General features: G+C 37.2%; 1 protein-coding gene and 1 long non-coding RNA gene across 8 annotated transcripts in view; one reads left to right on the forward strand and one right to left on the reverse strand.

The window, feature by feature from the left end:
• The window catches only part of TBC1D19 (TBC1 domain family member 19), a 148,260-nt gene that overhangs the window by 105,960 nt on the left and 16,398 nt on the right, over positions 1 to 25,902 (reverse strand). For 4 of the 7 annotated variants that reach the window (XM_003985476.6, XM_045056488.1, XM_019829664.3 and 1 more), the window contains exons 2-4: positions 17,058 to 17,130; positions 16,048 to 16,093; positions 8,589 to 8,664 (exon numbers count right to left, since the gene is read on the reverse strand). The exons of 1 other annotated variant lie outside the window; for it this stretch is intronic. In XM_003985476.6, coding sequence (XP_003985525.1) covers positions 8,589 to 8,664; positions 16,048 to 16,093; positions 17,058 to 17,130 — 195 coding nt within the window. Of the gene's footprint in view, positions 1 to 3,691; positions 3,817 to 8,588; positions 8,665 to 16,047; positions 16,094 to 17,057; positions 17,131 to 25,902 lie in introns of those variants that run through there. 2 more of the 7 variants (XM_045056490.1, XM_006931184.5) reach the window with 2 other exon arrangements.
• Positions 377 to 8,593, forward strand: LOC109499229. Its single transcript, XR_002156449.2, has 3 exons — positions 377 to 605; positions 2,631 to 2,729; positions 8,392 to 8,593. It is a non-coding gene; the product is annotated as an uncharacterized LOC109499229 (long non-coding RNA).

Here is a 25,902-nt window from a genome sequence, read left to right on the forward strand (position 1 = left end):
CCCTAAGAACCGCATCACTTTTGTGGTGGGGGTGGGGAAGAGAAGACAGATACACAAGTAACATGAGATAGGTTCAAAAAGTTCACGAGGGCTATGATCAGCCCATATGCCATACGTATAGAAAGAACTTAAAAGAATAAGCAAGGAAACAGGAAGCTGAGTGTGTCAAAACTTCTAGCTGTTAATGGAGCACATACCACTTCCTTTAAAAGTCTAAAAACATTGAAGGAAAAGTAACTCCAGTGGTTCGCTACGTCTTCCCCATTCCCCGTTCCATATTGATGACACAATGACAAGGATAGCAGGGCTTTTCCAAGGTACCCCTTGCAAGAACTTCAGTCAGATGGTCAGAGAAGTTATCTCCATAGAAATCCCAAGTAGTCAGAGAAGTCGTTTCTATAGACATCAGAAAGGGGAATAGAATTTCCTGACAATGAGGGGAAATCCAAAGTGAAGCAAGTGGCTGTTCGCAAGCTGGGTCACCCTGTGGGTTCCCTGCAGAACTTGAATCTTATTTCAGGGTATTCATTCATTCGTTTACCTGCTGCCTCACTAACTGACATGTACTGAGTGCTTTCTACGTGTCAAGCACAGGACTATGATCGGTGAGTAAATGTTATAAGGAGCCTATGATTGCTTAATACAAGAAACAGACTTTCCAACAAGTAGAAAGGCTTAACCAAAATGACTTAAGTTAGTGAAATTGTGAGTTCCTTGTCTTCAGAAGTACTTGAGCAAAAGGAAATGAACTCCAGAGGTTGGATGAGATAAACCTGAAGGGTCCACTTCAACTTCAGTTTTATAGATACTAAACTTTTCCCAGGCTCTGTCTGTAGAGGTGACTAAATACTCCCTAAGTCTCAAAAATAAGTGCTCAAAAAATCATAGTTATTCCTGTGCTATTATTTAAATAAAAATGTCAACATATCTTCAGCACACACAGAAAAAGTAAAAGTGGCAAATGAACTATTGAGAAATGACAGTGCACTAATACAAGATACAAAGAAAATAATGGTTTCTACCCAAAGACTCACAAAATAAAGCTTTAAATGTTATTTAAAAGGAAAATGAATGCCCTTTTACATTTAAAATGTTTAATAGGAAGACATTACCTTTTACCCAAACCCATATCCTCTCCAAATGAAATTACTGTTGCCTTCAAATCAGTTTCCCTAATAATTGGAATCTATGGTATTAAGTCAAAGGACTTCAAGAGTTTTATAAATAAATTAATTTCTAAACCATGAGAGGCAAAAAATTCACACAAGAATCAAAACTATATTGAAATCTCTAACTGGATATTACTGATTGCCTTACTACTTTTTTATAACAATGGACGTAAATAAGAAGTCTTTAAAAGCCATCTAATGTAGCATGTAAAAAACTATGAAATTATCAAATTAAAAAATTATTTCCTTCACTCTGAAAAAATAAAACAAAATAGTTATAACCCAGCTTTCTAATGGAAGAAGATTTTAGTAATTCTCTGATTATAAAAGTAACACATTTATTCAAGATAATTTGAAAAAAACCATGTAAAGAATAGAATAATAAATAAGCATCCATAAATTTTCATCATCCAAAAATAACTACTATTAATATTTTGTTCTCTTCTTTCATTTTTTCTATGCATGTATGTGTACGATTGAGAGATTTAATTTGTGGAATTATATTGTTTTATATTTTGCTTTATCCACTTAAGATAATATCATATACTTTCCTATTTCATTATATTCTTTTAAAAATAACATTGTTGGATGCCTGTAGAACATTGTCTTTTGGAGATACCCTGCTGTATATGCAAACCCTATTGTTATTTAGATTCTTTTAAATTTTTTAATATCATCACGAACATAAATTTCTGTGTTTCCCTGATTCTTCCCTTGAGATAAGATCCTAGATGTTAGAAGTGGAATTAGTAGGAAAGGGGTGTACATATTTTTAAGAGGGAGCATTTTCTATTTTTTGTATTCAATTCATTCATCATTAAAAAATATATATTTACTGAGCATCTGCCATGAGGCAGGCACTATGCCAGATGTTGAGGATACAGTAGTGAAAAGAGAGACCCTGATCCTCCTTCCCAGAGACTGCAGAATCTAGATGATAATCAGACAACCCAAGTACTATGGTAGGAAGTATAGAGTGCCTCCTGTATGGAGGAATAGAGACACAGAAAAAGTACCTGGGAATCTGAGATCTCAGGCGTAGAAAGCCTTCCTAAAGAAAGGATCATGTCACCTGACACCTGTGAATGTGCCAGAAATACGTGAGATTTGTGGGGAGGCAGTTTTACACAGAAGCAATGGCATGTGCAACAGTTCTCCTGGAGGAACAACTGAAGGAGGTCAAGTATGATTAAAGAGAGAAGGCAGATGTGTGTGGAAGCGGCCAGGGGACTGGCAGGATGGTGAGGAACAGTGTGAGGAGGCGAGAGGTAAGACTCGAATGGTAAAAAGAAGCAAGATCATTGACAGTCTTGTAAACAAAAATAAGGAGTTGCGGTTGTATCCTAAAAGTCTGGGAAGTTTTAAGAAATGGAGTGACAATACAGAAGGCAGAAAGACTAATTAGGAAGAGGATGAAAATTGAAGTCACATAAAACCAACAAAATTCTCTTTTTTGTTTAGGTTCCTGGATTGACAGAGAACTGGGTAATTTCAACCAATAGCACATCTTGAGTTTGAGCATTTCTGGACTGGATAGAGAAATACGTTGAATATCATCAGGTAGTACAGATTCTACAGCCAGACTATCCAGGTTGAAATCCCAACTTTTCCACCTACTAGTTTTGTGAAATTGGACCTATGTAAGATCATAAGAGTAACATACCTTATAGGCTTGTCATGAATATTAAATGAGTAAATAGTTGTAAAGCACTAGAATGGTACCTGGCACATAATTAGAGCTCTGTGTGCTCACTAGTATTATTTCGTAAAAAAAATTCATAATTTAATCACCCATTGTGTATCAGTTTCTTCAAATATTCCTTTCTCTAAAAGGTGTGGCAAAAGAGTTCCCAAATTATTTTACATGGAAATAGGGTTCTGTGGTCACATAAATTTGAACAACACTGGATTAAATAAAATTAAACAGTTTCTTTACTGCAGAACATCCCTGAGCCTTAGCATCCCAAAATAAATTGTATGCAACAAAATTAAGGAAGCATTAAATTAAAACGCAAAGACTAAAATAAACACCCACGAGTTCATAGTGACATAAATAAATAACATAGTGATATAAATAAATAAATAAATAAATAAATAAACAAATTTATTATAAATAACTCCCCAGTTCTCTTTCTGCATGGAAGAGAGGGAGAACTCTTCCATGCAGAAACACTCCAAATAATTTCTGTAGAGATTCCCAGCTCAGGGAGGTGGAATATAACTGTCTCTCCTTATGTGTGAACCATAAATAGTGACTTCCTTCCAAAGAGTAGAGCACACAAGGGTGTCGGGGGTGAAGAGTGACTCTACAGTGGGGCAACCTCACAAACACTACCTAAGCCAGGCAATCAAGGTCAACATCAACAGTGGTAAACCATGTGGACAGTATATACCCTGATATGATGCAATGAGTATAAATGGCACTTTCTGTCTGTGGTCTTCCTCCCAAAAACCCACAGCCCCAGTCTAATTATGAGACCAACATTAGACGAATTCCAACAGAGGGATAATCTACAAAATACCTGACTAGTACTTTTCAAAACTGTCAAGGTCATCAAAAACAAGGGAAGTCTGAGAAACTGTCATAGCCAAGAGGAGCCTAAGAAGACATGACAACCAAATGTAATGTAGTGTCCTGGCTGGGATCCTGGAACAGAAAAAGGACATCAGGTTAAAACTAAGGAAATAAAGTATGAACTTTAGCGAATAATAACGTACTGATATTGGTTCACTAATTGTAACAAACGTACCACACTAACTTAAGATGTTAATAAGAGGGGAGACTAGGTGTGGAATCTATGGGAACTCTATAATATATTCTCAGTCCTTCTGTACATCTAAAACCCTTGTAAAAAAAAAAATCGTAAACTGTGATTCTAGGAATGAAAAGTACAGCGTGGGGAACACAGTCAATGGTACCGTAATAGCCCTGGATGATGGCAGCTCCCTTGTGGTGCACGTGGCATAATGTATACAGTTGCCAAATCACCATGCGGTACACCTGAAAGTGTGCTGTGTGTCAACTACGCCTCAATAAAAAATAAAAATATATGACACGAATTTTCAAACAAACAAACAAACAAACAAACAAACAGTAATTCACCAAGAGGAAGGCAGTGTGGGCCTCAATTTCCAAACTTATTTGTCCATGGAACCCTTTTTTGTAGAGCATCTCTCAGAGCTAGTATTCAGCAGAAAATACTCTGGGAAATGCTGATGCGGTGTAAGAAGCCTGTTTCCCTCATCAGCCCAGAAAATTGAACATCAATCTAGCCTGCCAAAAACTGCAGAGAGTTGATTTACATCCCAACTCTGAAGACACAATCAAGAGCTAAGTGAAGTTCAAATAACTCATGAAACTTTAATGGGGGGGGAGGGGGGAATCACATTTTTTTCCTGGCTCTAGTTCCAAAATATTTTCTGCCAACCTGCTTTACTGAATAAAAGCAGAAGGAAACACTCACTGGATTTTATTTTAAGTTCTTTTGATTGTAAAGAGCAAAGAACAACTTAATAAAGAATCCCCTATGTCCAGGTCTTCCCTAGTGCTTCTACAGAACGTCTTAGCCATCTCCCCCATAGCATACAGCACTTTCAGTGATTAAACCATGAGTTACCCATAGGTGGAATCTTTATCTAATTTATTTCTGAATCTCCAGATCACATGGTAGATTGTCTTCTAGCAGGCATTCAGTAAATATCTTTTTTTTAATATGAAATTTATTGTCAAATTGGTTTCCATACAACACCCAGTGCTCATCCCAACAGGTGCCCTCCTCAATACCCATCACCCACCCTCGCCTCCCTCCCACCCCCCATCAACCCTCAGTTTGTTCTCGGTTTTTAAGAGTCTCTTATAGTTTGGCTCCCTCCCTCTCTAACCCTTTTTTTTCCCCTTCCCCTCCCCCATGGTCTTCTGTTAAGTAAATATCTTTTAATTGAATATCACAATAATTGCTAGAAGAGATGGCAAGTGCCTTTACTATTAATCTGACACAAACTTTCTGAGTTCTTACTACATAAAGGTCAGTATGCTAGATATAATGGGTCTACAAAAATGTTTTAAAATTGTTACTGCTTTCAAGAGGCTTATAACTAAAGTAAAAAAGATGTGTACAGAAATTGCTATCACAGAGTGTGATTTGTAATAAGAACCATAAAACGACAACATGCTAAAAGACAGTGTGCTTCCAAAAGAGGGAGAGATCCTTTTCAACAGGGCTGATAACTACAGCAGAGAAGAGATGTCATCTGAGCTGACCCTCACAAAACAGATGGATTTTCCTAATGCTAAGCAGGCAGAAAGAGCTTTCCAGGACAAGAAAACAAAATAAGAAAAGTTTTCTTTTCTTTTCTAAAAGATGCAAGAGGGAAACTCAAAATGATTCCCCTGGAAGGGCACAAAGGACAGTTATAGGATGGCAGAGATTGAGAAAGTGAAAGGGAAAGCTAGGGACAAACTAAAAATTCCTAAATGTTGCGCTTTGGGGTAGGAACTTGTTGGGCAATTGGTAGTCACCGAAGATTTGTGAAAAGGCAGTGGCATGTATTATAAGGTTTCATCTGCTTGTAGCTGAAGTTAATTGTGTCAAGAGTACATATGAAGATGGGGAAAGAGATAAGTTGAAAATCAGGAGGTGACAATATAAGACAAGGATGTGAATCAACGTCTGAAACAAAGTTAGCACTCAATAAAAGATAGCCATCCTCCTCTTCATCACCACTGTGAGCACTATGGTAATGGCCTTAATAATAAAAAGGAAGAGAAAGCTGTAAGACCACGGGAAGAAATAATTTATAGGACTTAGTGACTATTTTGGATACGGAAAATAGCAAAGATATTTCAAGTCTAAATTACTATAGTAATGATGACACTAACTGAAATAGGAAGGTCAGGACGAGATGCTCATTTTAGGAATAATGCCATAGACTCAGTTTTAAACATGTTGAGTTTGATTTCACAGAAGACACGTACAGTAGATAGTTGATCATAGAGGATTGGAGGCAAAAAAGATGTGGCAGCAAAGAGGGAAGCTGTGGAGACCTGAATGTGATGACCTGAATGTTCTTAATGAAATAAGTGGCGTGTGTTAAAAATGAGTGAGAGGGAGGTAGAATCAGGGGCTACACAAGCATGGAAAACTCTGGGAAAACCTCACTGGAAAGCAGATAATGAATGACGAATCGTAAAAGGATTGACAGGCAGCAAAATGAATCCACTGAAAGATGAATGGATTTAGACTGAATTCACGGTAAACATAAAACTCGTGTGAGTTTCCTCCCAAGTATGCCACAGTTTGGGAAAAGACAGTAGATGGCAGAGGTAGCCTTAGGCTAAGGACTGGAATGGCAGGCAGAACAGAAGTCTAATGGGGCAAGAGATTGCGAGGTGCAAGGGAGCACACTGATGGGAAGGTAGTTACGCCATCCAGACTAAGTAGCCTTCGTGCAAAAAGGAGAGAACTGCCGAAAGATTAGGGAGCTTAAGAACTAGATGCCTCAAGGAGACAGGAACAAATACAAGGGGACAGGTAGGCGGACACTAACCTGTAGAGGAGGTATTTAGCGTGGCCACAGTTAAAGAATCAATTATTTCAACAAACACTTCTTGAGCGTTCCATGGGCTGTGCATTGGGCTAGATGTTGCGGATAAAAAAACACAGTCCCTGCTCTTAAAGAAGGAATAGTGTAGTGCAGGGATTGAGAAACTTTTCTGTAAAAGGGTAAACAGTAAATATTTTAGACTTTGCAAGTCATAAGGTCTCTATGCAACTACTAAACTCTCGACGTTGTAGTGCGAGAGCACCCGCTGACAATAAGTAAACAAAGGAACAAGGCTTCCAATACGACGTATTTTATTAATTCCTATCATTTTCATGGGCCACAGATATCATTATTCCTGGTTTTTCAGCCAGGTGAAAATGTAAAAGAATATTCTTAGCTTGCCAGATGTATAAAGACAGGTGGCAGGGCAGATTTGGCCCTTGGACTATAGTGCGTCAACCCGAGTTAGTGGGTAAGTATGGAAAAAAAAAGAGGAGAGTAGTAGGCATGTGTGTACATACATGTACATATACAACGCATACACTTACCGTTCACATGTGTTCTCAGCAACCAGCGGTAGGCTTGAAACATCGACCTATTATTTCCCTCTCTACCTCTTTCCAGTCATAATGGGTAAACAACTTTAGTGTTATGTTTCCTATACCTAATATGCTAGAACTGAAACTTTCTCTACACCTTTGAGAAATTTTCAAACTTCACCAAAAAAATATTTAGACCCAACCCTTTTATTTTATTTTTTTTTGAGTTTACGTCTTTACAACAAAAGATCAAACAATTCTTTCATACATGAATCATTTTAATGATTATGTTTTAAGACATATTGATAATACCGTCTGATTGCTAGACCTAAATGCACTACCTAGAGATAGAAATATATGGCATATTTCCTCAAATATCTCTATGATTTTTGTTTACATTGCTTCCTTTCACCATCTAATTTTGAAGGTTTTTAAAGTGAAAATAAAAATGGTTGAATGATAAAAAGCTGCCTAACATGCACTGCTTGGAATGTGATAACTCAAAGCAGCAGGATATTTCTCAGGAGTAGCAGAAGGAACCACGATGATAATTGCTGGAGCTGGGTGATGGGTTTATGGGAGTTCTTTGGGGTATATTTGAAATTTTCCATGATAATTTCTGACACTGTGATTGAGAGAGGTCAACTCTGTGGTGTCCATTAAGCCCCTCGGCGGCGGCAGCGACAGAGTCGTACGCGGTACCGCAAGGAAGCCTCGTAGAGGCAGGTGCACCAGGCCGTGCTGAGGCGGACAGTCGAGCGTCAGGGGCATGTGACAGGACTTACCAACCTCCTGTTTAAACAGTTCTTTACAGCTTTTCTGTTTACGTCATTTTACTTTATTTTTTAAAGTGAACTGTAGTTGTTTCAGCCTACTTTAGATAGCAGGTTCATTTGAGTTCTGTGACAGAACACAGCATGTAGCAGCCTGCTATGAGGACAAACATATTTCAAATACAGTATCAGTATCGCTGGCTTCCACGGCCAAAATTTTAAGGGAAGAGTGAGTCAGTTCGTTCCCATCTCATTCTTTTAATATCTCAGAGCATCAGGAATAAATTGCCACATAATACTTTTATCACGTTGAAAATTTCAGGCCAGTACGGTACATGATTTTTTCCTTCTTCTACACATTTTCAGGATTACTGCAGCTAAACAGGTGTGATCCTCGGTCACTGAAAGTAAAAAGGAAGAGCATGCAAACACTGTGCTGGAGGGTTCTTACCCAGGCTTCCATGTAATGAATGACATACACTCCTGATACCAACAAGCACTTTTCACTCTGCATTATGTAACTTGGCATGGCAAAATAAAGTGAAAAATGAACAATAGCCAACCTGTGCTTTCCTCATGTATACCAAAGGTTCTTTGAGATGTTCAGGAGGTGCAGCAGGATGGCTAGGTAAAGGAAACCTAGGGACAAAAAGAGGCAGCTAAATATTATACGTTATCTGGATAAGTAATTAATTCTTTTCATTAGAAATTACTCACCTCTGTAGTCCACGTCATATGTGAAACAGAATATCTGTTAGCAAACCTGTGTGTTTTCAGAAGGTATAACAACATAATGAAACTTTAAGTCTTATCCTACTAGCGTGGTAGCTTCAGATTAGCAATTTAATTGCTCGTTAAAAGTTGAATTGCACAATAATCTGAATTCATAAATTGGGGGAATTTTAAAATTACTTAGCTTAGTAAATGCTCATGTAAAAATTACCAGAACTCTTATTTTTAGCACATAAATATTGTAACATTTAGAGGGATTTTTTAAGGTTCAAAAAAAATCTGTGAACTCACAACGTATCTTTTCGTTTCTCCCAATTTCCTTTTCCATATCGCTATATATTTTTAACATAGTTGAAATAATATAAGTGCTATCTTCCATATGAGTCATGTTTTAATAGATACAAATTTAATAAAATTTAAAAATGTTCATGTATCATGGATTCTTTCTGTTTTCTAAGTAACTTTACCTTCGTATTCCAAATGTACTGGTTTTATAAAGAAAACATTTGTTGACTCAACAATATTTGAGCCATTTTAGGTACTAAGGATATGATGGCAATTGAGACAATATCCCCTGTTCTCATATACTTAACATCTAGTAAAGACAGTCAATAATTATAAAAAGGGACAAATTAATAGAATAATATCAGAGAGTAATGAGTGCCATGAGAAGATGCGAGCAGGGTAATGAGATAGACGTGATCTGGAAGGATAGGGAAGGTGTCTAGGGGAGCTAATCCTTGAACTAAGACCTAACTGAGAAGAAGGAGCCAACCAGGCAAAGATGTGGGGGAAGGATATTCCAGGCAGGAAGGCAGCCAGCACAAGATCCTGAGTTAGGAACACTGGGAGTGTTTAAAAATCAGAAAAAGCCAGAACGGTTGAAATAAAATGACGGACACACAGTGACATGAAATCACAGAGAGAGAGGGCAATAGGAAAACACAACAGTTCAGCATTTACTTAGAGATTCCAGTCTTTTTCACAACAACATGTAACTCCTATTGAAATTAGTCGTAACACTTGTACCTACAGCAAAGCAACCATGTTCCAATAATCAAGAACCATACACTGAATTTTCAAGAAGTACCTCATTCAAAGTGGGACATCGACATGTAAAGTGTTTATGATATACCAAGCTGAACTGCACCTATCCCAAGACCTAAGTGTAAAATGTTCAAATGCCCGTAAGAAACATTTCTGGAATAGAAAAAGCAACCCGGTCTGCCCAACATAGAAAACAGTTGTACTAACTAATTATTTCCAGCTAACTGTTTTTTCTACTAAAATCTGTACTCTGTGTACCTAAATAAATTACCTTTCCCCACTCACAAATGAAAAAAAAAATTACGATCTTCATATACCTCAATATTTCTTTTTATATGCAAGATAAGCCAAGACTACACTATATGGTAACTAACTTGAATTTTAAAAAAACCATATACTTCATACTGTTTGATATATCATTTGTAAAGGGACGTAGTTTAGAATTAAATTGTTTTAAAATTCTTTCACGTTATGGGGCACCTGGGTGGCTCAGTCGGTTAAGCATCCGACTTTGGCTCAGGCCATAATATCATGGATCGTGAGTTCAAACCCTGTGTCGGGCTCTGCGCTGACAGCTCAGAGCCTGGAGCCTGCTTCAGATTCTGGGTCTCCCTCTGTATCTGCCCTTCCCCTGCTTATGCTGTCTCTCTCTCTCTCTCCAAAAAATTAATAAAACATAAAAAAAAATTTAAATTCTTTCATGTTAATGATAGTTATTTCCAAATTTAATAAAACTTAATTTAGGACTGAAACTTGAGAGTACTTACTTATAATCTTAAGTTATTTAATGAACAAAGACATTTAATTAAAAACAGGGAACAAGAGGTGGCAACCCCAAAACCATTAATATAAAACCAAAATAAAGTTAGATTTTTATTCATTCAGAAGTATTTAATAAGAACCTACTAAGTGTTTATGGTAATAAAAATAGTAAACAAATAGGCTAAAATTCTGTCGTTGTGCAGCTCACATTTAGTTATATGCAGAGATGAAGGTTGACAGGTAAGAACAAAGCACGGAAACTTGGGCATCACTCTTGACTCTTGTCTCTTCCTGTCCCTGAAATCCCTCTAAATCCTTCTCATCCTTTTTCATCCCACTGACACTGTTTTAGACAACCGACATCTCCTGCCTGTATTCAGCCAACAGGTTCTTAAGCAGTCTCCCCTGCTTCCACACTATTTTCAGCCTATTAGCCAATTTGCCCGGCTGTATAGCCACAAGCAATGTCTTCCTTATTCACCAATGATTCTATTTCCAGTGTCTAGCATAACGCCTGGCACATACTGGATAACCAGTACATTGCTTAGTGAATATAAAACGCAGACACGATCATGTCACCACTCTGCTTGAAATTCTAAAATGACACCCAAATGCTCTTAGGATCCTGCCTAAAAAGCCTTGAAGAAGCAGCACATCCCCACCCACATATCTAGAATCGTCCTTTACCATGTCCCTCGCCCTGTACCACCCAGCCATAAACTTTGTTCCTCCAATGTGCCACACTTTCCCAATTCTGAATCTCTGAGCCCGTTGCTCCCTTCTAAAGCATCTTTCTTCTCTACTCCTTCCCCTGACTTATTCTACCTTAGCTTTTGATTTCAATCTGAATATTGCTTCCTTCGGTAAGCCATCATGACATCCCCGACCTGAGTTAAGTGCCTACTCCATTTGTCTGGCCCATCACAGCACCTCTTGGACTATGTACTATCCATACTATACTATACTATACTATAATTGTGCTCTAATTGCCTTCTTAAACCGTGTGTGCCTCAGAGATGTGAGCTCCAGGAAAGCAAAGGCTATCCAGCTTGTTCACTATCCTCAATTCCTAGCTCAGTGCATAACACATAGCAAGTACATTTAAAGCAACATTCAAAAGAAGGCAAAGAAGAACGGTGATTAGGACATTTTGGAAGTGCTCTGGTCTACTGCCTGAGGACTCTTCCAACAAATGCCATGAATATCTATAAAGACTTACTCTATCTTGTGGTCTAGTGTGAGAAACCCATTATCTAAAATCTTCCCATTTTTGGTCCACTACTGCTCAACATTCATACCTCTCCAAGGTATGGTGGACATTTGCATATATCTACTATAACAGTAGACTGTGGGATGTTTTTATAATATATATTTATATAGAAAGACTTTAAAAAGGATTATTTACTTATTTAATTTATATTCCTTAAAAGAGAGTGATAGGTCACCTAATTCTTAATAAACTGTTCTACACAAAGTACAATGAAAACTAAGGGAAAAAAAGGTACATGTTCCATGTAAAGACTGTCTTCGTTAAATCTTTTTAGTAAGTTTAGGATTAATAACTACACTGAGTTTCTTCAACAAATATTTATCACGTGTTAGCATTGGCAGGGGGCGTAATAACTACCTGTTGACTCAAAATCATTTATTTGATGCTCTAGAAGGTACTAAAAGAAATATAAAATTCAATTCTTGTCTTATAACATTTTTAATCCAGGTGAGAGATAAAATATAAACATATGTGAGATGCAGTAAAACACATGTGCTTTGGAATCAGACAGCTGGAGGTTACGACCTAGTACTACCATTTACTAGCCATACGATCTTCAGTAAATTATTTAAGTAGTTTAAGCCTCCGTTTTCTCTTCTGTAAAATGGTTACAATAATAAATTCCACAATCACAGGGTTGTTGTGAAGATTACATTACACAAGGCAATGAATTTAAACTGCTTAGCACAGTGCTTGCATAAAATACTCCTTCGATCAATGTGAACTATCTATTAAATATTAACACAACAATAATTAAATAAAGTAGTCAATATTAAGTGGGAAGAACTAACCTCGGCTAGAATTACAAGCTTCAGGTAAATAACAGAATACAGAAATTTTTCTCTCTCTTTTAAACAAGAATCGGACAAAAATCTTGGGCGTGTTTACCAAAATAGGTAAAAGGAAGTGAACAATTTTCAGGTATCATCTGTATAGCTCATGTGTCTACACCTTTATTAGGTAAGAGGGCATCTTTTTTTCTACTCTGATTATTTAACCTAGTAAATTCTTCTACTTTATGTTTTGTTTTCTTTACTTGTCCATCTAATGGTTTCTGTCAATGAAAAATGCAGCACAGTATACCAAGTCCTCTTTATTCTTCTGACTTATGTTAGCGAAAACACTTCCCCACTCTGGATGTGTCTTCCCTGTGAAAAGAGCTCCCTTACTGTAATATTCTTAGATTCTCCCCAGGGCTTTTTCTCGCTTGCCACAGAAGAGGTTTAGTGCCTTATCCGACTTTTAAATTTTGGAATAATAAACGGAACGTGCTCACTGATGCTACTTAACTGGAAGGTTAAGTCTAGTTAATTCCGGAGTTCAGTTAAAGGACCCATTTTGCTCTTGCACTAAGCTACAACCTTTTATCTGGTCTTTATCAGTAATAAAAGTATGATTTTGATATCCTATTGGGCTTGTTTCTCAATTTCTTCAGAACCCAGGCGAGCAAAAAAGGTAGTACTACTTACTCCTTCAAAAATCTCAACAGATTATACAAAAATACTTAATGTCTGGCACAAAAACAGACACATAGACCAATGGAATAGAATAGAAACTCCAGAACTAGACCCACAAACGTATGGCCAACTCATCTTTGACAAAGCAGGAAAGAACATCCAATGGAAAAAAGACAGCCTCTTTAACAAATGGTGCTGGGAGAACTGGACAGCAACATGCAGAAGGTTGAAACTAGACCACTTTCTCACACCATTCACAAAAATAAACTCCAAATGGATAAAGGACCTAAATGTGAGACAGGAAACCATCAAAACCTTAGAGGAGAAAGCAGGAAAAGACCTCTCTGACCTCAGCCGTAGCAATCTCTTACTCGACACATCCCCAAAGGCAAGGGAATTAAAAGCAAAAGTGAATTACTGGGACCTTATGAAGATAAAAAGCTTCTGCACAGCAAAGGAAACAACCAACAAAACTAAAAGGCAACCAACGGAATGGGAAAAGATATTCGCAAATGACATATCGGACAAAGGGCTAGTATCCAAAATCTATAAAGAGCTCACCAAACTCCACACCCGAAAAACAAATAACCCAGTGAAGAAATGGGCAGAAAACATGAATAGACACTTCTCTAAAGAAGACATCCGGATGGCCAACAGGCACACGAAAAGATGTTCAGCGTCGCTCCTTATCAGGGAAATACAAATCAAAACCACACTCAGGTATCACCTCACGCCAGTCAGAGTGGCCAAAATGAACAAATCAGGAGACTATAGATGCTGGAGAGGATGTGGAGAAACGGGAACCCTCTTGCACTGTTGGTGGGAATGCAAATTGGTGCAGCCGCTCTGGAAAGCAGTGTGGAGGTTCCTCAACAAATTAAAAATAGACCTACCCTATGACCCAGCAATAGCACTGCTAGGAATTTATCCAAGGGATACAGGAGTACTGATGCATAGGGCCACTTGTACCCCAATGTTCATAGCAGCACTCTCAACAATAGCCAAATTATGGAAAGAGCCTAAATGTCCATCAACTGATGAATGGATAAAGAAATTGTGGTTTATATACACAATGGAATTCTACGTGGCAATGAGAAAAAATGAAATATGGCCTTTTGTAGCAACGTGGATGGAACTGGAGAGTGTGATGGTAAGTGAAATAAACCATACAGAGAAAGACAGATACCATATGGTTTCACTCTTAGGTGGATCCTGAGAAACTTAACAGGAACCCATGGGGGAGGGGAAGGAAAAAAAAAAAAAAGAGGTTAGAGTGGGAGAGAGCCAAGGCATAAGAGACTCTTAAAAACTGAGAACAAACTGAAGGTTGATGGGGGGTGGGAGGGAGGAGAGGGTGGGTGATGGGTATTGAGGAGGGCACCTTTTGGGATGAGCACTGGGTGTTGTATGGAAACCAATTTGTCAATAAATTTCATATTAAAAAAAAATACTTAATGTCTATTGTTAGGATACTGAAATAAGACAGTGAATGAAACTCTGTCCCTGCCATCAAGTAAACAGGCACTCACTGGTCAGACCACCATCTTAAGGAATGCATTACACTACAAAAATTGCAATCGTCAGTCAAATCTCCTCAGATAAAAATTCACTGTTTGGAATTACACACAACCGGATGCTTTTATTCCACCAGTACTGGACACACAGACCCACACAGTTATACGCTTTCTATGTCACAGTCAAATACATAAATCATGTTCACATTTAAGCAACCTGTGGCATCTCTAAACTTATTGTAAATTTAAAACCTTATTTGTCATGATAAACATCTATTCCTTGGAGGAATGCTATCAGGGGTATCATTACGGTCAACTTCAATTGACAGACAGCACTTATACACGATGTTTTTTAAGAATTCGTAAGCCAACTGGGAAAATGGCGATAAGCAGAGAAGCAAATACTGATTTTTAAAATGTGTGTCTAAGCACAGATCCACAGGCCTTCATCTGAGTCCCTTTAGAAACAGTTCTGATAAACTGGATTATCTTATTTCCTAGTTAACAGCAGATTAGAAAGGGCAAGTTGGAAACAAAAGTGTTAGAAACTAGAAAATGCTAGAGACACAGGCACATTGAACAGCAGTTTAAAAAAAAGAGAGCAGACATAAGAACTCCATTAGACTATAAATTCCATGAGGGTAGGAATTGATTTCTTGTTCTATACTATATTCCCAGTGCCTAGCATAGTGCTAGCCCATGGTAGGTAATAAATAACAGATGAATAATGCAGTATTGAATAAACTACAAAGCTAACACTCTAGATCTATATTCTTTGTAGTAAGAAATAGTTTTACACACCACAACAGATTCTGAAGACAAATCCAGATTAACAAAAAACACTGATTTTCTTAAGAATGACACCAATTTTGAAAAAAAAAGTTAACTATATTTAGAATGGTTGCTTTATAAAGAGAGAAGAAGGGTAATATCCAAAATGGCACCAATAAAAAGAATGTTGATAAGCTTCAGTTATCTGAAATATTAACTTATTTCCCTAACTATACTGGATAAAGAAGTTATTAATATAAAAATTTTGGTGGTAAAAACCCCCATATGGTCATTACTCATTCTCAGGCAAGACTGTAATTTTTAAATATATCAACTTATGTGAAATGTTATATAAATACTAATGAAAAATAATAATATAATGAGTGTACATAGCAATATTATATTCATTACTTACAAAGTAAATACAGCTAAATGTAACAGTATCTCAAAATAGGTAGGAAAAACTCACACACTCAGTTCACTATAAACAGCATTCTGAAGTTTCTTCTCCCAACCTATTTTTTTAAAAAAAGAATAAAACATGTGAACATATTAGTTTTAAAAATAACCATACATTGTAATAAAGCATATCTCACTAAAACTCTGACACCATATTCATTTGTGAAAGAACTTTATCAATTGTCAATTGCTGTGTCAGTGTTATTAAGGAATTATTTCTTACACATCCACTGTGTCCATTGACAAACAGTGAGTAGCAAAATTCTCAACATATTGTCTTTTAAGCAGAACTACCGCACCATCTTCTCCAGATGGGAGGACCATTGCCCCTTCCACGGCTCAGGGGCTCAATGAACGCCAAAGCAGAGCTAAGTGATGCACTGCTGGTGCTATGAGGGATGTGCCAAGGGAAGGGCAAGAAACAGCCAGGCACCTGACAAAGACAGATCGTAAGCAGTCACAACTAACTACTTCGTAAACTCCTGAACAACAGAAACATTATTAGAGGTACCCCCAGACCGGTTAGCCTGGCCTCTAACAACTTGAACTTTTTTGGAAAAGTAAACCACTTAACGTCTCAATGTCCATGTGCAAGGGTTAGGATAGGGAACCTCTCTTCTTGCTCTCAAGAAAATTAGGATTTCCTTTTCTTTGAAATGACAGAAAAGAAGAGGGGAGGGGGGGAAGTATAGAAGGAAAAACAGCTATGAACAAAAGGTAAAAGAGAAGGTGCTTAGCGAGGGAGATTCTTCACACATTCAGGATGTGTTTTGATCAGGAAGTAAACGGTATTTAAAACTGGTTACTGCAAAGCAGTGATTCCCACAGTGATCCTGAATTTTTGCAGCATTTTATAGAAATATCTGAAAGTTCTAATTCTCCTCAACTAGAAACCTATCCAGACACTGTTTCACAATTTTGAATGAGTAACTGGAAGGCCGGTGATAAAATATTCCCTCCAAATAAAGTATTTCTTTCTTTTGCCTTAACGAATTAGGAGGAAAAAAGCAACTTACAAACCTGATATTTTAAAGAATTCCTTAATATCTTCTTTTAGTGATTCAAGTTTAATCTCAGGTCTCTGAAGACTGGCCTAAGTTTAGGAAGAAGAAGAAAAAGAAGAAAGGAAAAGACAGAGGTCAAAAGTCAGTCACTTACAAAGGAATGTCCAAACGTGCACACTATTTTAAAAATTCCTTTTTGAAGTCAGAGCACTTCAGAATTATCTAGAACAGCTCATAAGAAAGAAGACTTTTTCACCTATTCTTAAAATACAGGATCTGTGATGGTACACTGCAGTCTACTCCACACATAAAAACTTATAGCTTAGGAATATTTAATATTTTTATCTAGAATTTTCATCTTTATGAATCTTAATATCTGTTTTTCTAGCAGGAAGAACACTCAGCTTTTGTAAATCCATTCTGTTAATATTGTGTCAAACATATACAGTGGCATTTACAACTAATGACCAAAAACCCAGTTGCATCCCTAATAGATGGATTTTTCCTCGTCAGATTGCTGCCCAATGCAAGCCTGCGTTTGTTGTGCGTAATTACAGAAAACACATAAAATTACTAGTTCAAAATATGTATTCGTGTCTCCTTCATCTCCACGTGCATGCTTTCTATTCTATTCATTTTTCACACTGTAATATTTACCAAAAGTAATAGTTTCCTCAATTTATAATGGCTTCTGTAATTTTCAAAGTGTTGATCTCTCATCATCTAGCTTTTTCCATCAGATTTTAAAAGCATAGTGCTTCAGAAGGCATTTCTATTAGGGTTAACTCATGATAAGCATTTCAAACGTTAAGAAATCAAAAAATGGTCTTCCACTCACTACTTTGCTCCTTCTCTTCTATTTTTTAATCTTCATCTATGAAATGACCATGTACCAGATCTTCTAAGTCAGAAACTTCAGTTATTCATAATTCTACTCTAACTCTTCAAGGCACTGACCCCTTTCTGGGAACATGAAACATGACATCGGAGACAGTGAGTTATTGTTTGGTTTGGGTTTTTGCTGTTGTTGTTGTTGCTGTTTTTTCATCTCCCTGATTTCCACATAAAAACAGACCAAGCAACTGAACGGGAAAACCAAAACCCCATGGAAAACATTTACAACAAAACTTGGTGATAAGATATCCCCTACAAACTTAAAATACAAACAGTTGGGGACAAACCAATAGCCACAAGACTTGTACGGTATTAGCGCTTGTGCAGGAAAAAAGCAGAAGGAAGTAAGCAGTGTGGTATGTGATGGATGTGAAAACAGGAGAACCCCAAAATAGCCAACACTATTTTCACTGGAACATACGATGAGCCAATTTTAGAACAGGAGCTAAAACTGGGAGGGGTTTTGCCCAACTGAATACAGCAGATGAAGTCTGAAGAGACTGGAGCAGCCGAGCGGCTATGAATTCTTGACGCTGACCAACCAGCGCCCCCTTTCTAGACAAGGTCACACTAAGGAGAAAATCCTGATAGAGTAATAAAAATTGAGGATGACAGGGAACCAACGGATTGCCTGGAAAAGTGGTAAATAAAGGAAAAGGCATGTATCTTGCCTTTCCTATAGAAACTGCACCACAGGGTAATTACGTAATAGATAAGGGGAAATGTTCCTTGATAAAAAGTATTCTAGCTGATAACTAAAACAGATGTGATATCATCAGAATATCACCATTCTGCAACTTCTAACATTTTACTAACTCTAGGCACTGAGCAGAAATAGCTGTTAGCTTTACAAAAGACAACCAGATATTATGTGCTTCTTAACGAAAGAACACTCTAATGCCAGCAGTGATGACCACAGGGGGAGACACTCAGTCTGATCAAGCCAGTGGTCCAGCTGTCAATTTATAAGTCATGTAAAGGACAGACAAACATGTTAAGTTGCACCATGAGGGCGCAATCACAAAAATCCAGGAGATGAGAAATTCTAAAGGTCAAATGGCTCTGTTCTTTAGTTAATAAAGTGTAAGAAAAACCAAAGGAAGGAGAAAAAACCCAGTAGATTAAAAAAAAAAACATAACAAAAACAATTTTTAATTGGCAAGACTGAGTTAGGGTGTCTTAGGGTGAGGGATATACCCTTGGTTAATAAAACTATCAAGAAATGCAGGAAAGTGATAACCATAAAAATCAGGTTGTTGGGGAGGGCGGAGTTTGTGATGAGTGGGGCAAAAGGAAGGGATTCTGGTGTGGCAAAGTTTCATTGTTTCACCAGGGTGGTTGTTACAAGGTTGTTCATCTTATAGTTCATTACATCATAGGTTTGTTTTATCAAGTTTCTATCTGTGTTTCCAGCGTCAAAAGAGAAAAAGAAAACTACATCTCCCAATTTATTCTCTCTCCATTCTAAATAAAGTCCCACAAGTAAGCCTAAGTCCTTACCATTCCTCATCTGGGTCAAGGTAACAGCTTCTGAACTGGACATCTTGCCACTTTATTTACATTCCAATTACTCCCTAGGGAGCATTCTCATACTCCCTTAGCCTACTTTTTCTTCTTTCTTAGCATTCACTACCTCCTAATATACCATATGATTCATGTATTTACTGTGTTTATTAGCATGCTGTCTATCATCATTCACCAGAAGCGGTGAGCTCCCTAAGGCAGAGGTCTTTGTCTTTTTGTTCACTGCTGTATCCCAAGTGCTTAGAATAGTTACTTTCACACAGCAGGTGTTCAATAAATGTTTGCTGAATACATGAACCAATGTCTCCCTTTACTAAATCCATCCTCCAGCGTCTTCTTCCCCAAACAAGGCTTTCCTGACTGCAAATCTCCACAGCATACACAGGAAGTCTAAACTGTTCGAAAGGGCACACTTGCCCTTCACGATGTAGACCAACTTACCACTCCAAATTTATCAGCTGCCCCTCCACCAAGCTAACAACATCCTGTCTTTTCTTACACCTCTTCCCTCAAAACACCCTACTCCTTAGTCACAGTGAACTACATTCACTGATCCCCCAACTGCCATATATTTTAAGGGTTCCAGGACCCCCCACCCCTTGCCTACAAAGATAGTACACTCTGTTTCTCTGTGATGGCATTTATCAGATTACACTGTAATTTTCAGCTCACCTATTTTTCTTTTTGACTCTTAAATTCAAAGGCAAGGATCATGAATTCATTTTTGCATATCAAGTATTAACTCTAGTAATTGTTGCGTGACAAAATTATATCGATCCAACCATGTCCTAGCCTTTTTAACCAATTTTCACCCAAATAAACAAGGAGCTTCATAAAACCTATGTTTTAACTAAAAAGACTGGTTTCCATCCTGTTATTCCTAGGATTTTAAAAGCTGCAAAACCTGGCTCATCGTTCAAAAGTACTAGAGCAAAAGGAAATAGATTTTCTTTTACTAAGCCTATATTTGGAAATGACTCAGAAGTCACATAATTTAAAGAATTTCAAGACAAAAAACTGGTCATTCCTTCTAAACATTTTCAAATATTTTAAGGTTGCTAGACTTCCTAGATGTATTTTTTTTAATCAAAGGCAAACCAAATTCCTAATCATCAACAGAATTATAAAAATCTTAAGAAATTTGAAAACCAAAAGCAGGTCACTGATAGGAGGACAACATGGTAAGACAGTTCTCAAACATGTTTTAATATAGCAGCATAATCCTTTTTTCAAATGAAATCTGAACCCAATGAAAAACCGTACTATATAAAATACATGGAAAGTGATATAAGTAGACAACGCAAAGGAGTGTTTTCTCATGGTCGAAGGTATAGTTATATTAAAAATGTCTTTATTATGCTATAGCCTCAATAATCCAGTTTGTTTTCGCACTTTGCTTTGGTTGCTCAATATAAGGAAAAAGTCTTGATTCACAGAGATAAGTGCTTTCACTTTTAATAGCCTTCCTGGCCATGTCAGCACACTCACAAATTAAACTGCTGCAGGAAATCAAAAGAGTAATGGGAACTTTTTATTTTGAAAACAAATCCCGAAATCATTTACTACAAATACAAAAATCAGACAAGCTTCTGATGCTTATAACTGCTAAACCTACACATATCATGATGTTCCCACACGATTTGTCACTGGCTGGCTTGTCCCACATCGCAGCAGTCCACCACGAAGGGAGCTTTGTTGAGCAGGTGCCCCTACACTCTTCCTACCCCTGCAGTAGGATCCTCGCCCAAATATTCTGAAAGACTCGTGCAGAATTATATCCTTCCTCATCAGCGACACATTTCTAAGTGTCCTTAACATATGAAGATGATGAAAGCAATAGGGTTTTATCCTGGGACCTATTTAGAGACAAGTTAATTTGGAAGCACGACAGTGGATTATGAAGTATTTAATATAAAAATCCATCTGAAAGAGTGCTGCTTCTTAATATATTTTTAAATTAAGAATTTTTAAATGAATAGGACATTTCCTGAGTCCTTGGATATATCTGAGCACAGTTTTGAAACTACTTGGGACTAAATAAGGATAGGATTTGGCATCAGAAGACCTTGAATTATCTCTCAGCCTTATTTATTATCTTGGTCAAGTCAGTTAACCTCTCTGTATTCTCTATTCTCAGTGTTCTTTATCTAATAGGGAAAGTAATATCTGAACTAGGTTATTGTGAGACTCACATAAAAAAATTTTCAAAGTTATTTTTAGGCTGTTGAAGTCCAGTGTAGATTAAAGTTGTGTTATAAAATATAAGAGATGTCCAGATGGCAGTGGACTAAATGTAAAAGACTTCCAGGGAAGGAGTGCCTGGAGGTACAGGTTTTTAAATCTACAACAAAATTTAAGCCTTTCTTTAAACAAAATGCCTTTAGCTCACTATGAGAGCTGGCAAAAATATGATCAAAAATATAATCTAATGAGAGTGTACATTGCCCCGCATATATCCTTCACCCATTTATTTATGTTGACATTTCTGACATCCTCTACCATTCTGCACTGTAAAAACACATGACTGTCTCTGCCCCCTCTGCCCCTGACACACACACACACACACACACACACACACACACACACAAATCCAGTTTCTTTCCACGTCCACCATAACAGTCTTAAGCCAAAGCATTAGCCACTGGCCATCCTAAATTTCTAAACCTGGTGAGTAAAGAAAATTGGAGAAATAAGTGGCTAATGTCGCGGGTGAGTCAAAGAAACTGGGAAGTAACGTGAGACTAGGTACTCCATGAAGAACAACCAGGGCACAGCAAGGTCTACAAAGAGGGTTCCAGTGATCTTTTAATTCCCTCTGAAGAGGCCCCAGCCTATCCATTTCTCACTATGCCACCATGCTAATCTTGGACTTCATCTTTCTGTGTCTGAAGAATCACAGAATTTCAGGGTTAAAAGAAACTACAGAGTTTTTATAGGTCAACTAACCATTTAATAGCTGCACTGTCCTCTCAAAGGGGTTTTGTAGCTTAAAAACTCTAACTCAGAAACTCTAAACTAGCTTTCTAGCTTAGAAACTCACTACATCCCTACCTTAGCCAATTCCATCTTTGAATTATTCCATTAGAAAATTCTTTATTATGAGCTAAAATTGACTACTCTTACCATCTGCCACCATCACAAACACACAAACACACACATCATGTCACAGAAAATAAGCCTAATCCCTTTTCTGTAAGAGACCCTCAAATATTCGAAGAAAACTACTGAGTCTTCCCTAAAAGCTTCTTTTATCAAGGTCATATATATTTACAGATGTTCCAAGTTCTCTTTATATGACAGATTCTTCTCACCACCCTGCCCATTCTTCTCTGGGCAAAGTCTAGTGCAAACAGTCCACTACTGTAATAACTTCCTAACTGACCTCTCTACTTTGCTCTTTCCACTAGACCCCTGATTCTCAAACTTTTAACACTCAGGAACCTCACTCTCTTAAAAATTGAGGATCTGAGAGTACTTTATGTGGATGATATCAACTGATATTTATAGCATAAGAAATTAAAACAGAAAAAAACACATTTGTTTATTATTATGGAATTTCCTCAGAAAATTGGAAACTGAATTACTACATGATGCAGCCATTTCAATTCTGGGTATATACTCAAAAGGGACTTGAACATATATTTGCACACGCATGTTCATAGCACCATTATTCACAATAACTAAAATGTGGAAGCAACCCAAGTGTCCACAGACAAATGGATAAGCAAAATATGATATGTACACACAATGAAATACTACTCAACCCTTAAAAAGGAAGAAAGTTCTAACACATCTACAACATGGATGAACCTTGAGAACATTATGCTAAGTGAAGGTAAGCCAGTCACAAAAAGAGAAATACTATATGATTTTACATATATGAAGTGCTTACAACAAATTCAAAGTCAACAAAGTCAAATTCATAGAAACAGAAAGTAGAATGGTGGTTGCCAGGGGCGATGGGGAAGGTGGGAATGGAGAGTTGGCATTTAGGGGGTACCAAGTTCTCGTTTGGGATAATGAAAAAGTTCTGGAGATGGATGGTTTAGTGATGGTCACAAAGCAATGTGAATTAATGAATGTCACCAAACTACACACTTAAAAAGGGCTCAAATGGTAAATTTTATGCATATTTTACCACAATAAAAATTACTTATTCATTTAAAAATAACAATATAAACCCATTATATATTAGCCTAAATATTTTTATTTAAAAAAAAACTGTATTTTCAGAAACAGAAATTCGTGAGACAAAGAGGCACTGTTTTACATTTCTACAAATCTTTGATGTTTGCCTTAATTGAATACAGCTTGATTCTTCAATCTGCTGTGATATTCCATCTGTGGCACTGTTATTTTGATTAATGTGTATGAAAAAAATCAGTGTCACACAGAGATGTAACTGGAAAGAGGAGAGTATTTTAATATCCTTTTCAGATATTGTAGATATTCTCCCTTAATAGTATAAATAGTATAAATAGTATAAAATTTGACTAGTATTTACCTAAAAATTAGTTGCAATGTGGAATCTGAACATCAATAAACTTTTTACGTTTTATTACATAAACATGCATCATTTTGCCTTGTACTTTAAACCATTCTTCTACCTATACATGATTTCATAACATTATGCATTGATCGTTTTGAATATATGAAGTGATGCAGTAGATCAAAAACACTTTATCAAAAAACATCAAAAAGTAACATTCTTTAACATCACCATCAATATCATCAGAAAAGTGTTTAAATATTGGGAAGCCATCAACTTCACAGTGGTGGATTCAAGCTTGAATTTTATCATTGGCAAGAGATAATAGTTTTCCTTGAAATAATAGGTCAATGTTGCTCATTTTAGAGAAAATATCAGCCCAAGTCCGAATGACAATAGTTTGTCAATTGCTCTTTCAAGTAAAAATGGTGTTTCACTTAAAAAGGAGTAGAAGGAGCTGGGCAATTCAGCTCGTATCTCAACGGCAGGAATACTTTTTTCTGGATAATCATATTTCAATACACAGCAGAAGTGTCTTATGCATACTTTCTATTTCCTCAAATAGAATATTGTAAAAATGTGTATTCAAGGAATGAGATTTAATAAAATTAATAATTGTTTACTGTTTCATCAAGGACATTCAAGTAAAACTGACTTTTTTTTTTAACCGTGACTATTCAGTGGTGAAGAATACAATGACTACTTTGGTACTGCTTTGGAATGAGTTTGGTACCAGTTCCCGGTTTTGAGCTAAGACACTGGCAGTTAAACCCATCACCATTGCTTCTGTGCTGATGCAAATGTTAGCACAATAAACTTTTTAATGGTTGTATTATATAAAATAATTTTGGCCTGAAAGGGTCTTAGGGGCCACTGGAGATCCACAGACCATACTTTAAGAACCACTGTGCTAGACTTTAGCTTTCTTGAGGGCAGCTGTCTTTCACAATTAGATATTTGCCCTGCCATACAGATGAGTCACTCCAATAAAATGTATCCCCAGTAATAACTCTTTTTCTGGAAAAGACACCCAATTTAGATTCTTCTGGGTAGTCAAGGGAGGGGCAAAATTTCTCTTGAGCCTGAAAGATCTTGACTGTCTTCAGCTCAAAACAGTCCATGTACCAATGCGGCACATTTTGGAGAGACTTGTTCTGAACTCCTTCACTCTCAGGAAGTGTCCTACAACAGAAAACTTCTTGCTGTGCCTACATTGGGAATCCACTCCAATTTTCCATCTTGAGTGCTACCTAAACTTTCTCTGTCCTGAGCTGTGTCCTTTCAGTCCTTTCAGTATATTTATATCCTACTTATTTACAGTCTTCTTTCAAAAATTAATTGAACATTTCCTATGTGCCAGTTGCTGAACATAAAAGAAAAGACATCATTCTCCCTCACGCAAGGAACTCACAAGGTATTGAGGGACATAAAAAGCTGGGGTGCCTAGCTGGTTCAGTCAGTAGAGCATGCGACTCTTGATCTCAGGGTCATGAGTTTGAGCCCCATGTTGGGTGTAGAGATTACTTAGAATTTTTTTTTAAAAAGAAAAAGTGTGATAAATAAATGCTCTTTCCCACATCAATCTGCAAACATGTTTATCATTAATATCACTGTTTTAGATTTTATCTAATTTCTTCCATCACCACAGAAGAGAGGTTTGATTAAAACATGTTGAATTGGGTATCCCCAGTCCTTCCTAATACTTTTGGTTCTTTCCGAAACTGTAGACCATGTCTGTTTCTAAAATGCAAGTAGTCCCAGTGGACATGCATTGTAGCCAGGAATGAGTTTTAGTTACAAATTGGAAATTTTGGCTCTGTGCAAGCTGACCATGCCTTACAATCTGTGTTGTATAATTCAAGCCCTGCTCTGGGTTCTCTCACCTGAAGATGTAGCCCTCCTTGGTTTTCTTTTGCTGACGTCCCACAGCTGACTCACTTCTCTGCTACCACTG

This window comes from Felis catus, chromosome B1 (genome assembly GCF_018350175.1).
Source record: "Felis catus isolate Fca126 chromosome B1, F.catus_Fca126_mat1.0, whole genome shotgun sequence".
Classification (NCBI taxonomy): Eukaryota; Metazoa; Chordata; class Mammalia; order Carnivora; family Felidae; genus Felis; species Felis catus.